This window comes from Arvicanthis niloticus, chromosome 4 (genome assembly GCF_011762505.2).
Source record: "Arvicanthis niloticus isolate mArvNil1 chromosome 4, mArvNil1.pat.X, whole genome shotgun sequence".
NCBI classification, from domain to species: domain Eukaryota; kingdom Metazoa; phylum Chordata; class Mammalia; order Rodentia; family Muridae; genus Arvicanthis; species Arvicanthis niloticus.
Genome location: NC_047661.1, coordinates 105,140,372 through 105,157,430, shown reverse-complemented (window position 1 = coordinate 105,157,430; position 17,059 = coordinate 105,140,372). Strand labels below are relative to the sequence as shown.

The 17,059-nt window shown below is 40.8% G+C and overlaps 1 protein-coding gene across 3 annotated transcripts in view; it reads left to right on the top strand.

Moving 5' to 3' along the window:
* The window catches only part of Ap1ar (adaptor related protein complex 1 associated regulatory protein), a 29,872-nt gene extending 13,788 nt beyond the window's left edge, over positions 1 to 16,084 (top strand). Inside the window, exons 2-10 of one of the 3 annotated variants that reach the window (XM_034501133.2) lie at positions 688 to 736; positions 1,961 to 1,987; positions 3,729 to 3,754; positions 6,732 to 6,828; positions 8,070 to 8,168; positions 10,138 to 10,193; positions 10,839 to 10,912; positions 11,095 to 11,223; positions 14,303 to 16,084. In XM_034501133.2, the coding sequence (XP_034357024.1) occupies positions 688 to 736; positions 1,961 to 1,987; positions 3,729 to 3,754; positions 6,732 to 6,828; positions 8,070 to 8,168; positions 10,138 to 10,193; positions 10,839 to 10,912; positions 11,095 to 11,223; positions 14,303 to 14,565 (820 nt within the window). In that variant the 3' untranslated portion in view covers positions 14,566 to 16,084. The remainder of the gene's footprint in view (positions 1 to 687; positions 737 to 1,960; positions 1,988 to 3,728; positions 3,755 to 6,731; positions 6,829 to 8,069; positions 8,169 to 10,137; positions 10,194 to 10,838; positions 10,913 to 11,094; positions 11,224 to 14,302) is intronic. The other 2 variants (XM_034501135.2, XM_034501136.2) reach the window with 2 other exon arrangements.
* The last annotated feature ends 975 nt before the right edge of the window (positions 16,085 to 17,059 follow it).

Sequence of the window (17,059 nt, the reverse complement as noted above, 5' to 3'; positions counted from 1 at the left end):
GCCATTTATGAGCTGTCCTTCTTTCATCTGTGAAGGCATAAGGGAAGAACATACAGTCAATACGTGAGCCATTATCTAGAGGCCTGGCGGTGTAGCCAAAGCTGGGTTTAGACTCACAGCAACCCTCCTGCCTCGGCGTTTTAGGCAGCGATGTTCCACACATGGGCCTGTAGGATCCTTTCAGAGTTGGGACGTTTTACATATGTTTACAGCCTAATGGACATAGTCGGTGTATATTATTTAGTATGGCCTTTTGTGTTATTTTAAAGGGATTTCTGGTTTTTTGATTGTTATAAATAATGGATTTCATTGATATTTTCATACAGTGCCTGTGGTTTGATTATATTTACCTCCATTTTAACAAGATATTTTACTTGATACAATAAAATGAACTAAAAATTAAACTCACTGTATTTTGTTCTATGTAATATTTGTGTAAATTATTATTACAGTTTAAATGAACATTAGTGCCAATAAAAAGATTGGTTAGTTAGCTAAACGTAGGATGAAGTTTAAAAATCATATATATATATATATATTAGGTAAATTTGGTTTGTTTTTAGAAATACAAGGTGCTCTATAATAGAAAATTTATAGTTGTATGCTGGAGGAATATGTTTATGCCATAATTTTAATTCAATTTTAGACTTAGTTGTGATTTTTAACATCTTATGTTTTTCTTCCTAGATCAAAGTATTTTAGAACATGTCCAAGAGGAGAACACTTGACCATAGAGGTGAGTCCTTGACCATTGGGTGGGATCTGAAATACCCAGAGTCTTTTTCTTTCTCCTTATGATTTATTTTATGCATATGAGAGTTTTGCCTGCATTGTGCAGTGTGCACTATGTGTATGCGGTGCCCACAGAGGCCAGGAAAGGGCGACAGATTCCTAGCAAGTTACAGACTCTGATGAGCCACCGTGTCGGTGCTGGGAGGCAAACCTGGGTCCTCTGCAAGAGTTGCAGTGTTCTGAACTGCAGAGTCAGCCTTCTAGCTCCTTGTTTTTATTTTTTTTTTAAGATAATGGAGAAAGATTTAGACGTATATTTAGTATGAACTAAATATGGAAAAAATAACTGTATTTGAATATTGTTGATTGCTTTTGAAGGCAGACCTCATGAATGGTATAGGTTAGACTCTGACTGACATCCTCATCCCTCTTATTTGACTTTTTATTTTTTTTTATTTTTATTTATTTATTGTGTGTGTGTGGGGGGGGGGGTTCGAGACAGGGTTTCTCTGTGTAGCCCTGGCTGTCCTGGAACCCACTCTGTAGACCAGGCTGGCCTCGAACTCAGAAATCCACCTGCCTCTGCCTCCTAAGTGCTGGGAATAAAGGTGGGCGCCACCACTGCCTGGGTGACTTTTTAATTTTATTTTTAAGGGAGTGTCTCAGGCTAGCCTTGAAAGCACTGTGTCATCAGGTCTAGCCTTGAAAGCACTCTGTCATCAGGTCTAGCCTTGAAAGCACTATGTCATCAGGTCTAGCCTTGAAAGCACTCTGTCATCAGGTCTAGCCTTGAAAGCACTGTGTCATCAGGTCTAGCCTTGAAAGCACTCTGTCATCAGGTCTAGCCTTGAAAGCACTCTGTCATCAGGTCTAGCCTTGAAAGCACTCTGTCATCAGGTCTAGCCTTAAGCTTTGCATCTTCCTGCTTCCACCTGCAGAGTAGCTGAGGTTACAGGTCTGAACCATTAGACACAGCTCAGTATATAGACTTCTGATAGACTATATATATATATATATATATATATATATATATATGACCATTTTGCATATATGTGTGTGTGTGTGTGTGTGTGTGTGTGTGTGTGTGTGCGCACTAATTATAAAAGGCACTCAACTTCTTAGGTCCCTTCTGCATATAAAGTTGTATTATTTTTAAGGCTAAAAAAGAGTGATGTTAATTGTAAAATGTCAAACATCCCTCCTAGTGGTTGTCTTTTTGTTCTTTCAGTTTGAGAATCTTGTAGAGAGTGATGAGGTAAGTGTCTGACTCTGTTCTTGTTCTTATCAGTTGCTGCATTTGTTGGACCACTTTTTGTCTTGCTTTTCACTTCTCATCCACACTGCAACAAAAAGACCTAAAGCAAGGCATAAGCATCATCCAGGAGGACAGTTCGGAGACCTGTCCAGCCTTTGTTTTCCTAGTGAAACATGGAACCTTCTTCCGCCCTTCCCCAGCAGTCATCTCCATCTCCTTCTCTGTCACAAACGAGGCTTCTTTCAGTGGCATACTTCACCCCAGCAGCATCCTTCTCAGAACATCTGGAGGCTCCGTGTTTCCCTAAGGTGCTTTCAGTGGTTGGCTCCGGGCTTTTTGCCAACCAGCCTCTGCTCTGCCCTGCTTGTGGTGATTGATTTACGCACCATCCTGTTCTGTGATGCTACTTCCAACATGAATGTGGACCATTTAGAATGATTCCTACTGCCAACTTAGTAATATATTTTAGTTGACAGATAATGTGTAGTTTAAATGTATAAGAAATACTCATAAGCCCAAATTAGTCTTAAAATAATTATGGCTTGCTTTGGAGAAAACAGGGCAACAACTACTGAAGCAGTTAATTTCCTTTTGTTATTTTTCGATGTATTTCTTAGTTTTCTTCACTGTGTGTATATTTGCTGAGCATCTGCCATCTGTGCAGAGCTCTCACGGAGCAGAGGAAGGCAGTCGATCAGATCCACTGCGGTTGGAACCACAGGCAGCTGTGAACCACATGATGTGGGTGCTAGGAACTAAACTCGGATCAGTTTGCAGTAGCAGTACTGGTCATGGCACTGAACTATTTCACCACCCCCAATTCATATTGTAATTACAATGTTTCAGAGTCCCCATGAATGCTGTGAGCAATCCTTCCTCCTAGCAAAACTAAGATAGCAATCCCTGAAACCTCTGGTCGCAGCATCTTCATGGCCTGATAATTCATAGGCTTATTTCATATTTTTCTGTAGAAAACTGTCTGTAGCATAGACTGCTGACTTGCTGACTTAGAGCTCACTGTAAACATGCTTTATTGAAACTTATATACCCCACATCTTCTCTGTACAAGACACATCACACCTTCCTGTGCTTAGGAACACCAGAAGCAATTCCATACCATGTATGGGGTGTTTGTTTTATTTTAAGGCAGAATCTCCATGGCTCAGGAATATTTTTAAACAGTGAAACCACAGTGCACAAGCGACAATGGCAAAGGCTACTCCTCAGTGTGGGAAGTGTAACAGGGCACAGCGATACCTGTTGTGCCTTAGCTAAGAGCATACAGCCTTGGCCAACTCTTCAGGGACTTGCTATTCTGTGTGCTTTAAAGTGGATAGAAAGTCTAAAGGCACTGACTTCCAGGGGAGGGTTGCAAACACCCTTCAACAGGCCTGTACATCGTAAAGCTTTGAAGTCTGACTGACAGAGAGCAGCCACAGATGCGGACGACACAGAGTGTACCGTCTGGCATATCCTAACTGTGAGAGTTCATTCGCTACATAACATCTGTTCAAAAAATTTAAGAAATAGCCAACAAATGTTTGTTCTATAGTGGAGTTTTGCCTTTGAAAAATAGTGAAGTTTTTTGTTTGTCTCAAATCCTTTTAATAATGAGATTTGCTTACTGTGACAGAAATAGGTAAGTAAAAAGTATTTTTGATTAAATGAAAATTGCTTTGGCTTGCCTTAAATAGTGAGTTCACCTAGTGAATATTCTTTTACTTGTTTGATTTTTGTGCAGGGGGAGAGCCCAGGAAGCAGCCATAGGTAAGGTTTATCAAAACAACAAAATGTTTAAGTGTTGTGTGACAAAACTGGGGAGATGCAGCCCACACATCTGCTCACTCCCAGTGACAGACTGAAGTGTGGATGTCATTACAGTCAATGAGTTTTATTGGGGTTACTTACGGGATTATGGGTGAGGGGTTACATACAGGAACAGAAATGACTCAAAGACAGCTACATCAGCAAAGCCACCCTAGCATAGGTGACAACTCACAAAGCTGGGAACCTGGAGCTCACTGCACAGCCTGCAGGCAGCTCAAAGGGTTGAAGCACGTCCTTTTCAGGTGCCTCAGGTGGTCGACACCTCCTGTAGGCAGCCAGTCTGGTCTCAGAGTCTTCTTTGCAGCATGACTTATTGAAATGGCTCTCAGTTTTGTCTTTCTCTGGCAGGGAGGGCCCCTGGTGAATCTAGTCAGTTTCAGGTACTTCCTGAAGCTGTTTGGCTTGTTTACCTTCTTGCTTATGGAGCCTCTCTGCAGAATGGATCAGAACTTTTAAACAACAGATGTGAGTGCTTCAAGGCCAAATTCCAGAGAGTCTTAAATTTTCTTTTTTACATAAAAGTAAAACAAATAATACATTTCCCAAAATAATATTTTGAATAGTAAAAAAATGATGTATATTAATTTCTCAGATTTTTTTTCTTTTGGACATAGGTTATAAATCATTTAGTTTTCTTAAAACCACTTAACATTGATAACTCTTATCTTTTTTATATTTATTTTACCCCCTTTTCTTCTTTTTGACATTCTAAAATATTCAAATTCAGCAGTAACTAAAACCTTGGTAATATAATTTATTTATATAACCTTTTTATCTGCTATTAAAATTGCATAGATTGCTTGAAAAAGAAGCATCTTACCTTGAACTCAAAAGAAAGTTCCTGGGCTGAAGAGATGGCTCAGAAGTTAAGAGCACTGACTACTATTCCAGAGGACCCAGATTTGATTTTCAGCAACCACATGGTGTTTACTTTTTCCTGGCCTCCCTAGGCACTAGGTTTGCAAGTGGTGCACAGGCATACATGGAGGCAGAATACCCATACATATAAAATTTTAAAAAATAAGTTCCTAGTGTCGGTGGAATTGTTTCCCCTTCTTGGTATTTTGTCCTTGCATCTTTCAGTTTAGCAAGCCGTTATTGGGCAGTCGTCCATGTGCCAGGCACTATGTTAGATATTGGGCTTGAAAAATCAGGCATAAACTTGGTGTGATATTGCAGATCTGTAATGGCAGCACTGGAGCCGCAGAATCAGGTGAAGTAGGTGTATGAAAGGCACACTTCACTCCGGAGGACTGTCTGGCTGTATGACAGACATCCTTAAAGAAACAGAAGACAAAGACTTGAGAATATGGCTCAGTGGTTGAATACTTGCCTAAGCACTGCAAAGCCCTGGTTTAGTGTAGTCTCACGAGCTCTCGCTCTCCCCCATCCCCCACCTCCTGCCTCTGTGTGTGTGTGTGTGTGTGTGTGTGTGTGTGTGTGTGTGTGTGTGTGTAGAAGAAAGTGTATCTTACTGAGAGAAAGATACTGGAGATTACATTTCAATATGAGGTAGCAATTAAAACAGCTGTTACAGAACATACTGGTAAACCTAGAGAATCCCTATGACCCAAATGTGCATGGGGAGGTGTATCCAAAAGGACGTCATTTAAATAGATGATACCTGGGTTGATTTCTAAAGAGCTGGTTAACAAGTATTATTCAGGCAGAGAGACCTTCACAGCATGGGGAAGACCCATGCAAATTAAATAGCCACACAGTAAAAGGACTTTGAGAATGGTTGAGAAATGATAAGAGACAAAGAACCAGAGAACTTAGGAAGGCAAAAGAGAAATGAGAAGGTCCAGACACAGGCCAGGCTAGAGGGGATGCTCAGACTGCTCATGAAACTGAGGTAAGAAGGACCCAAGTTGTTTGCTGTGTTTGGCAACATAGATGCTGTTGGTCACCAGTTACTGGAGTGACGGCAGCTGATGTCTGCAGGGCCCTGAGGAGTGAGTTGAAACAAGGGCACAGAATCAGGAAGCATGCTGGGTAGACTGGTGTTGGACCACCTGCATTTACGTCCCAGCTCTGCCTCATGCTTGTCTTAATTCTGTTCATCTCATTTTCCTCCTGTGTAATCTCTACCTGTACTTTACATGGAGGAGCTGCATGTTATAAGTACTGGAGGTGCAGGCCATGGTTGGAGGATCATAAGGATACTGATGGCCTCAGGTAGGTCATCTTTAGGAAGGGGGGCAAGAATATGATGAATTTAAGCACCAAAATGGAAGTGAAATGAGGTTGCCCTTAAGAAAACAAGCCTGAATAAGAAACTTAAAGTTACAGAGTAGCTAGTGTAGGTGGTCCACCTTGTGTAAGTTACAAGACTGTTACTGGAGACTGAGGGCCAAATTGTTCCTGCATTTTTTCTAGCAGCCCACAGCAAAACGGAAAAGAAGTGGAAAAGATTCAGGGCCCAGAGTGGATGAGCAGAGTGACTGGTGTAATGGTAGGGACGTGGGAAGGGGTGGGGAAACGGGAATTCAGACCTGATATGAGGTCGTTGTTTCCTGAGTGGAAGCCAGGAGATTGCTGTCTTTATTGGCTAGTACAGGGAAAGATGAAGGGCCTGGGGAGCCCAGGATGATTGGAAGGATTAGGTTCTGACTGTGAGCACTGAGAAGAGAGTAGAGCATTCTGAGGTGAGGTATGGGGTGTAGGCGAGGACAGCTGTGAGTAGAGCCTGTGTAGAGCAGCTGGTCTGTAAAGGGAAACACAGCACCTTAACTGTCAGAAGGCTCTCATGCTGCAGCTTAGAGTTTCACGGAATAATTGAAGCTGTATTCTGTTGCGTTAATATATTTTTTTGACAGTAAAATTTCAGCCTTCCCCTAGCTTTTGAAATGTTTTATTTGGGCTTGGGTTCATCAGAAGGGTTGTGTTTTCCCTGTCCCCTCCCTGTGTTCTCTAGGCCACTTACTGAGGAAGAAATTGTTGACTTACAAGAGAGGCATTATGATTCGATCGCTGAAAAGCAGAAAGATGTGGATAGGAAGATCCAGAGGGAGGTAAGTGGCCTGCCCCACTGCCGAAACATGTTGTGAACCCTGTTGTTGGGGGTGGGGGTGGGGTGCTCACCCATGTGCTGCCAACAGTCCCTGACCTTTGTTTACATAAATACAGAGAAAAGCTATGTAAAAGTGAAGACTTATTCCAGCTTACTGTAGTTTCATAGTAAGAGCACATGTGATGTCACATGACAACTGTAGAGCACTCTTTAAACACAGTTCTCAGTTCACTAGTAGACATGCCAAGCAAGAACAAGTACAAAGACTTTCCTGGGTCAGCCTAAGTCAACTGCTCTTGTTTCATGATGAGCCATGTTCAGATTGCGTATGCTGGGTTTATTTGTTCTCAGTGAACCAAGAACCTTGGCCAGTCATAATTCTTACATAAATTTATGGAAATGGTCTGTTATTATGGCTTCATTATCACTAAATTAAAGATAATCAGTTGTATTTCATTCTACATTTAAAAGCAATCTTTTGAGCTGGGCATGGTGGTGGTTATGTGCCTATAATTCCCAGCACTTGAGAAGTGAGGCAGGAGCATGTGAATTTGAGGCTACCCTGGGAAACTGCAAGTTTAAGGACAGCCTAAACTATTTAGTGAGATTCTAATTCAAAATAAAAGTGTTGGGTCAAGTCTATAGTACCAAAAAGAATTTTTAAACGTAAAAATAAAAAATAGTAAGTTTACTACCACTTGTGATTTACAGATGTATTAATTTAATTTACACATTATAGCTAATAGTATTCTAAAGAAAAAAGAGGTTAGTACTTGATTTAAAATGCAGTTTTAATCTAAGGTTAACTTAGATTTAAAATGCAACTTTCTGAGTGGTAAAAACTTAAATTAGAGAGTAGTTTTTGAATAACGAATATTAATTGAGAAATGTATATAGATGTCAGTTAAGTGGAAAGACAAGAATCTGAGAAAAGCAGAGATGTGATTGACCTTGGATTCTAGGCTTTTTGATATGTGAGGGCCGAAGCCATTGTAGTTAGGGGGTGACAAGTACTAAATGATGCCAAATATGAAAGTCAGAATCCAGTAATGTCTTACATATCATCTGGAGTATAAAGGAATTTGAAATGAACAGCGACAAACATACCAATTTTGATATGCTTTGTAGATATCAATTCTTTTCAATGATTTATGTTTTGTTTTATAATCAGAATAGCTGGTTTTTAGAGCAGCTAGACAGGTTCTGGTTTCTGTTAATCCTTATCGTTTTGTTCATGTACAGTTAGCCTTACAAGAGGAGAAGTTAAGACTAGAAGAAGAAGCTTTATACGCTGCCCAGCGTGAAGCAGCCAGGGCAGCAAGGCAGCGAAAGCTCCTGGAGGTGAGGGGGACAGACCCCAGCGCACACCAGGGTTCCTTCTCTCCTTGTTTCCACTGATGATTCCAAGTTGGGACTTCTCTCCTAGAATCAACGGCTCCTTGTTTAGTACAGGATGTACTTATGCATATATTCCTTGGAATCCCAAAGGCAAATTAATTGATCTTTATTTTCTAGAAGTAACAAAAGCATGTGCTTGATACTATGTAAGTGTAGCTCTAGGTTAGCAGGAGCTGATTCTTGTTTAGCCTCTGGATGAATTCTAATGTTCTAAGTTCCAATTCTTTTGGGGAAAGTACCGTGTTTAGAGGACAGATATTTCAAAATTAGCCTTCAATATAATTTCTGAAGTATTTTAGTGTATGTTCATGAAGATTTTTAAAAACAGTTTCTTAAATGGTAAGACTCTTATTCTTAATATAAGACAAGCTATATGCTTTATGGCTCACTAGGGGTATTGTTTAATTTTCAATTTCTTATGTGTTTGAGACATTGTTAGTGGAGAAGTCTTTAGTATATTATCAGGGAAGACAGATTTACCATCTCTTACCATGACATGGGAATATGATATTTTCACATACTTGACAGCTGACAGTAACAGAGTTTTACAGAACTAAGTATCAGAAACATTACTGGGAAGGGTCTTAGTTTAAAATGTATAACAGTCTGAGGAGAAGGTGCCATTTGAAACCCCTACTTTTCAGATGAGGAAGCTGAAGGGCAGATCGTGCTGCTGGCACACAGGAGAGCCAGAGTCCAAGCACAGTGGTGCTTAGCCATGATTCCCTATGTGGATTGGCCACCGGTATTCAGTGGTCCAGTGTCCAGTAGTACAGAACTCCAAATTCAGATGACCTGAGAAATCCTGTCTTTGTGATTTCTATATGAACTGTCTTTCTCTCTCATGAGGGGTGGGTTTCAGCAGATGCTTTATAGGAAAGTGCCTTTGTATTGTACATTCTAAGTAGTGGAAAACTTTATACTTGACTGTCACTTTCTATGAAACTAATTGTTATTCTTAATATAGGCATTCTTTTTTACAATAATAAATTCTCTCTCTGTCATGTCTTTGTTTAAAGTAGTGGTTCTCGGCCTGTGGGCCAAGACCCCTTTCAAAATCAAATGACCCTTTCACAGGGGTTGCATATGAGACACCCTGCGTATTAGACATTTACATTACGATTCATAATAGCAAAATTACAGTTACATGAGGAACAGTGTAAAGGGTCATAGCCTTAAGAAGGTTGAGAACCACTGGATTAAAGCACCCCAATTGATGTGTCAGTTTGGGTAATCTAGGTTGGTTCTCAATGTTCCTGTTGCCATGACTAAATGTTTGTTTTGGGAACACATCCTCATCTGTCATACATGGACCCGACTATACAGAAAGGTGCTGGTTCATTGCTTTTCATAGCAACTGGGTCTGCTAAGGTAGGACAGTAGCCATCTATAGTCAACAGGTGGAGAAGCAGAAATTAACACTCATGCCAGGAGTACACAGCCACCTTCAAAGCACAACTTGGACGGCTCTGTAGAATCCTGGGCTGAGTCCCAAAACAAACCACTGCCATTAAAGTACCTGAGTCAGATCCTTCGACTGCTCCTCAGTCCAGCAAAGAGGACTGCATGTGACCTATCAGTTGACTTCCCTGCCTAATCCTTCTAGTCAGGGAGTTCTTAGGAGTAGTGAGAACGTTAGGGGCACAGTCCACACCTGTTTACATCCACCTCACAACTCTGACTACTCTCAGCACTAGAACATCGCACACTGAGGCACTGAGAACAGTTCCGTCCTTAAATAAATAAGAGGATGTAGATGATGAAGTCATGATGAAGGAAAATTATTTCAGTGGAATAATGCTAACCTTTTGTTTTTAGAAACTAGGCAAAGAAGGATGTTGGCATTGTGTGGGTATTTTTTTAAGAGAGTAACGACATCAAAATGATTTTGTATTGCATTGTGTTTCCAAAGCAGGAAAAGCAGAGAGCTGCTCAGCGCTATCATTGCAGCAGTGGAGACTGTCTCAGGTAAAGAGCTCTGCGCTTACTCCTCTGCTTGGAGCAGAAAGGGTTACTTCCAGACACACACTGACTGCCCCAAGATATTTGTAAATGTATTCGCGAGCTCAAGGCCCCGGGTTCCCATGTGTGTATGTGGCCTATACACACGCTCACAGGCACACACACACACACTATATAGATATATGTATAATATATGTGTGTGAATGTATACACTCACTTATGTATACACACACTTTCCTCTGAGGCTCTGTCTCAGAATACTGAGAGCACTGGGTTTTTTAAGCTATAATGATCATTTATTCAAATTGACTTTGTAAGAGTAATAGCATCATCACGTAGAAAGGGATGTGGTAACTAGGTTTCTGCACATAAGTTGGCAAAAATCTTCCTTAATGGAGAACATGCTCGTGCTTGTTGGTATAGGCTTATCTACAGCTGAGCTCTGAGGACCGCCCTTCATAGTTTGTCAGTCTGTTTTCAGTTTCATGGTAGCATTAAATAAATAAGACCCATTTTCACTAGAATATTCTGATTGTATAACAGTTACAACTTTGGAGAGTAGGCTTCGAGCCAGAAACACCATCACTGACATAGGCACTCATTCTTTTGAATCTATTACTAATACATTTTTAAAATTCACTTTTATTATAGTACAGGACCAGAAGATGACTTTGAATCCTCCTTAAGAAATATGAAGTCACAGTACGAAGTTTTTCGGAGTAGTAGTAAGTCTTTAAAATATTCTCTGAACATTTCAGTTCACATTTCACCACATTAAGAACTATATTTCTGGAAGTTTGGAAGAACGTTAAGATTTAGAGAGACAGTTGTTCCCTAAAAAAGAGAAAAAGAATGTGACTGTTGTGGTCAGCTGGTGACATTTCCGTTCACTTGATGTGTGTTCCAGGACTCTCATCTGATGCCACAGTGTTGACACCAAACACTGAAAGCAGCTGTGACCTAATGACCAAAACCAAATCAACCAGTGGGAATGACGACAGCACCTCCTTAGACCTGGAGTGGGAAGATGAAGAAGGTATGTTGCCTCAGTTTCCCTGGAGAGTCACATTCCTGTGTTAGTCCAAATGTTTTCTACCTTGTGTTTCGTGGTATTTAAATTGAATATTTATAAGCCCATGAAAAGTCATGATCAGACTTTTTTTTAATGGAGTTTTACTAGCCTTGTGTGTTCAGGAACTTGCTCTGTAGACAAGGCTAGCCTCAAACTCACAGAGATCCACCTACCTCTGTCTCCTGGGTACTGTGGTTAAAGGCATGAGCTTCAACACCTGGCTAACAGTTATTGTTTCTTATATTTAGAGAGAGAGGATGAGAAAGTGATAGTGTGTGTGTGTGTGTGTGTGTGTGTGTGTGTGTGTGTGTGTGTGTGTATGCGCACGCTTGTGACATGCATACCACAAGTGTGGAGGTCAGAGAATGACTATGAGAGCATTGGTTCTCTCCTTCCCCGTTATGGGGCCTGGGGATTAAACTCAGGCCATTTTCCTTGGCGGCACCTTTACCAGCTCAGCCATCATACAACCGTGACTTAAATTTATTAACAATTGTAATCTCATAATCAGTTGTTTAGAAAATTACTTAAATTTCTATGACTTTTTTTTTAGATTAAGAAAGCAAATGTTAATTAAAAAAAAAAAATTCTAACCTAACTCAAGAAGTTTTTCACTTCAAGGATTTCTGCTTCCTTTTGAGCAGTTTAAAGTCAAGTCAGCTAATGTGTGATTCACTATAAATGAACAATTTAATTCTTTAGGGTTTCTGTAGAACAGAACCTATCGTTTAGATATAAGTTTGAATTTTAGCTGGTTGGTCTTTCAAGCTATAGTACTTACATTTATACTTAGTCTCTCTAAGCCATGGTTGTTTATTCCCAACAGGGAAGAATAAAGGGGGTAATTTTTCATGTTTTATATAAGTGCTAATGTATTACTAAACTCTAAAGTATTTGGCTAGGGAAGGTAATGTAGCTCAAAAATAAAGTGTCTGCCATGTGCAAAGACCTGGGTTTGATCTTCAGCACACAAAAAAGAAACAAGAAAAAAAGAAAGAAACTGTTTGGTGGGGGGGGTGGGGGAGGATGAAAACACCCGGTACAGGGATGGCACACACGTGTGCTCAGGATTTTAGCAAAAATATTGGCTTGTTGTCAACACAACTTTGATGTTAAAAATGCACAATGTCTGAAAGAATTAGAGTACAGAACTTAAAGAGAACCAGTGCACTTCAAGCAGTTCATAGGATGTTGCGATGAAATAGATCTTAGATATCCTTTAATCATGCTAATTTGTTTTATCAATTAAAAGACGGACAGGAAACTTGAATAGCTTTTTGATAGGCTACATTAGCTTGTTCAATCTTCCTGGTGTCCTCTTCCCCAGTCCTGCACTTACCTTAGTGTAGGTTTGGATCCCAGTCTCCAGTTCATTGGTACTTACTCTGTCCTGTACATGTGCTAATCATATTCATAGATAAGACTGTCCTGGTCATTATACAGCTTATTAGCAAAATTGTTCAACTAGAGTGGGTGGAGGAAAGAATCCAGTGAAAACCTTCTTTTTGGTTGATAGACAATTGCAGCTTCCTTTAGAGAAATTTCAGTCCAAGGAAACAGGTCTGTTCTATACAAACTCGTATGAATTCTCAACCCACAGTTTCTCTGTGATAGAGATGTATGTGTGTGCACAGTATGTGTGTATGTGCGTGTGTGTGGAGGTGTGGGTCAGCCTCAAGTGCTCTAGAGCTGACTATCTTGTGTCTGGGAACTGGGCTTATGCTAGCTGGTCATCAGAGCCCCTTGTCTCTGCCTCTTCAGCTCTCAGATTACACTGGTCCTTCTGCATGGCTGCAGAGGTTCTCCTATGTGTGACAACAAGCAGGTTACCAACTGAGCTATCATTTCCCCAGCCCTGGCTCATATTGTATATACCCTCTCTAGTATAAGAATTTCCTTTATTGAGTTGAGTCTTTGTAATGTTTTCAGGAGTAACAGGCAACAGTGGTAGAGATAAAATACTCCTTTTCCTTTCTTTCCTGTGAGGTCTGATTCTTTAAGGTGAGAAAACAAAGTTGATTGTGTCCCCTATTCCCTTGAACCTCTGCCCATCCTGAATTTTAGTTAGTTTACCAATGTAATTTTTATTTAGAATTTTAGAAGTCACTGTCTTTTCTCCCCTCCAAGATTTTTGAGACCCGGGTTACTAACAGTTCATACTCACTATTAAATCTAAAACTGTGAAACATCTGCACTCTATTGTAGTACAGAACCAAGCTATCAAGAGAACTCAGACTTTGGGGCCAGACTGGAGAAATTAAAATTCTGTGTTGGTTAGGACGTAGTTAAGCATGAGACGGGCCCAGACTGTAGGGCGCCCTGGGGTTTCAGGCTGTGCTTCCTGGCTGTGACCTTGTGGACGGGCACCTCTCTGCTGCAGTTTCTTGCACTCTAAATGGAGCGGATGATGTGCTGCACTTGGCCTCACAGGGCTGACTAATGTACTGGAACTAAGTGCAATGTGGCAGGGTCCTGGGAAGACCTCCGTCATCTCTGTAGTGTAGTCTTCGCCTTTCTCCAGGAAATGCAACAGTCATCTGCTGGGAAAGGACCTTGGCAGAGACACCAAGTGGCCTTATAAGGAGCAATGACCTCTGGTCTCTGTTGTGTTTGATTTGTGGCCCTTCAGAAATTTTTTCTTATCAGGAGATCAGTATTGCAAGTTTTTGTTTGTTTGTTTTAATCAAAGGCATGATGTGTGGAGACCATACCTGAGATTTTTTTTCCCTTAAGGAAGCTTCCACACAACTGGCTTCATAGGTTAATTCACAAATGAAGCCTTAGAGTCAAACAAGAACAATCATATTACTAAGTGGCAAGTTGTTGTTTGTCTGTTTTTCCAGACAGGGTTTCTCTGGGCAGCCTTGGATGTCCTGGAACTCTCTTTGTAGAGTAGGCTGGCCTCGAACTTAGAGACTACCTACCTCTGCCTCCAGAGTGCTGGGATCAAAGGTATATGTCATACCCCTGGCTTAGCTGGCAAGTCTTTTAATACAGCTTTTTATTCTTACTGGGATTACTTTCAATGTTCTCAAAATGCTAGGTATGAATAGGATGCTGCCCATGAGAGAGCGCTCCAAGACAGAGGAAGACATCCTGCGGGCAGCGCTGAAGTGCAGCAGCAAGAAGGGCAGCAACCCCACATCCACCTCTGACGACTCCAACGGGCTGGAGTGGGAGAACGACTTTGTCAGTGCCGAGATGGACGACAATGGCAACTCTGAGTACTCCGGGTTTGTGAACCCTGTGTTAGAACTGTCGGATTCTGCCACCAAGCAGTCTGATACAGATCAGCAGATCCGATAGGATGGGACTGTGTCACCTTACTTACCATGTTCAAAATCAGCTAGAATGTACAGGTGGCATGCCAAGGCTTTTTGTTAAGGCAGCAAAAAAAAGCCCTGTGTCAAATGATTGTTTCCCTTGAAGGAGCAGGAATGGAGGGACAGCTGAGTGCTTCAGTCAGGTGTGATCTTAACATCTGCCTTCTGCGTCCCAGGACTGCCTCCGTGATTCTGACATATCAAACACTCATGCCTTTCTGTTCACCCTGGTCAAGTTCTGCATCTTAAGTCTGTATTAGTTTTACTCTGATTACTTTACTAAGCCTTATTATCTTATTATAGAACTAAATCTAAAAGAATTTTGTGTTAATTCTCAGCATATGTACAGGCAGCATGAGGAGGGATGGGTGGATTTCCTGGGAAGGCAGACCCCTGCCCTGCAGCGCTTCCTTTGGTTACTTTTACTTTTCTTGTCTAGTAGGCAGCAGTAATTGGAGATGACCCAAACATGCTGATGTGTGGGCCTCCTTACACATACACATACACACACACACACACACACACACACACACACACACACACACACACGTATCCTAAGTCCTGCTTCACTCACTCTAAGTAAGAGATGACAGGATTAAAGATGCTTCCAGAGTTTAGACACTTTGAATTGGTAATAATTAAAACTAATACATAAAAATAGATATTTAAAATTTTTACTTCCTTTTACATGCCATTATGTTGGCTTTAAATTGAGATTTTAAGTTTTCACTTTCATTTTTTAAAAATTCTATATTTCCAATGAGTGATCTTTGAAAGATTTTTACACAGAACATATTCTGTGAATGATTGAAAAACATTAAAATACGGGTATTTCAAAGTACATACAATCCTTTCTGCTGTGAAAGGTCCCATTGATTGTATTGCCCTTTCCTTTGCCTTGTAGTACAAGGTACTTCGTGGGATGAAATTAATATGTCGGCTATTGACGACCCGTGTCTGAATCTTAGAGAAGGCCAGGTCTGGGAAATGTGTCCTAACTGCATTCCTTGGTTTGGCTGAGACTGAGTGTCACTTTGGCAAGCACACTGTATTCTGTCTCCCTTGCTGGTCTCTCTTCAGCAGCGATGGTGCATGCTTTCAACAGTACAGGACGGTCCAGGTAGGAATGGTACAGTTCCTGCTGTACATGAAAACTTACGTGGCCCTTTCGATATTTGAACTGCTATACAATGACATCTGTAATTTTGTCATTTTTAAATCTCATACAAATAAATATACTTTGATATGTAAATATGCATTAGGTTATGCTATTATTTATATCTATCTTAAAATTTAAATTGTAGGTGTGTCATGGAAATAATTTAAAGGTACTCTATATTCACATTGCCTGTGTTAATGCTTTTTAAGGTTTATATTCCATCAGATGTATATTTTTGGTTTGGCATAAGCTACTGTTGTAATTTTCCTGGCTTTTTGTTCATAAAGAATTTTCTGAAGGAATGGTAACCTCAAGGATTGTGAATAAACATTTTTACATTTAATGATATTTGCATATCATTGCTTCATAATGGTGCAGGTAGTGTGAATGACTCTTGGTCTATAATTATTTTCTTAAATCAGCTACGAAGATAAGACATTAAGAGATGCTTTAATTAGGGTAGGGGATATGGTTTTGCCAGCCATTCCCTGTAACAGGTAGGGACTGGGGGATGCTGAGAGAACCTGAGGCTAGCATCTGCTGCTTTGGTATGTTAATGGCACCTCAGCCTTCTGTCCCAGTCTTGAAACCTAACATGGCTCTTTTCCCCCTCAAACTGTACGTACATTTTGTGTGTCCTCTGGTCCTGCTTGGATCTTTTTCACTGTAGACCTGCATAAAGGTGATCACTGATAACCACACAGCAGTATCACTATTAGGCTGTCTTGAAATCTCCTGTGACAATGAAATTAGTCTAGAATTCTTCAGTCTTGCCTAAGGCAGATTCCAAGAACAAGGGCAAAGAGCAGCCACATTCTTTGTAAAAATGTCACAAGAACTGTCTCTAGCCCAGCTGCTAATACTGTTTGCCTCTCATGCTTCTCAGGCTGGAGCCTGCACAGTCCCCAGTGCACTCAATGCTATTATGTCTTTCAAGCTCCTGCTTAGATGGCCCGTTCAATAGTAATCACTTTCCTAATCCACATTCCTCCAGAAAGCAGTGTGGTCAGGCTATCATAGCAATCCCGATACTTCGTGGTTCCAACTTCTGTCTTAGTTAATTTTTTATTACTGGGAAGAGACACCATGACCAAGGCAATCTATACAAGAAAAAGTATATTGGGGGTTCACATACCACAGAGAACTTATGTCTCATTCACATGTGAGGCAGAGAGCACTTTGACAGGGCATGGGCTCTTGAAACTTCAAAGCCACCCCTAATGACACACCTCTTCCAACAAGACTGCACATGCCAATGCTTCCAAACAGTTCTACCAACTGGGGGCCAGATACTCAAGCACATGAGCCTGGAGGCCAT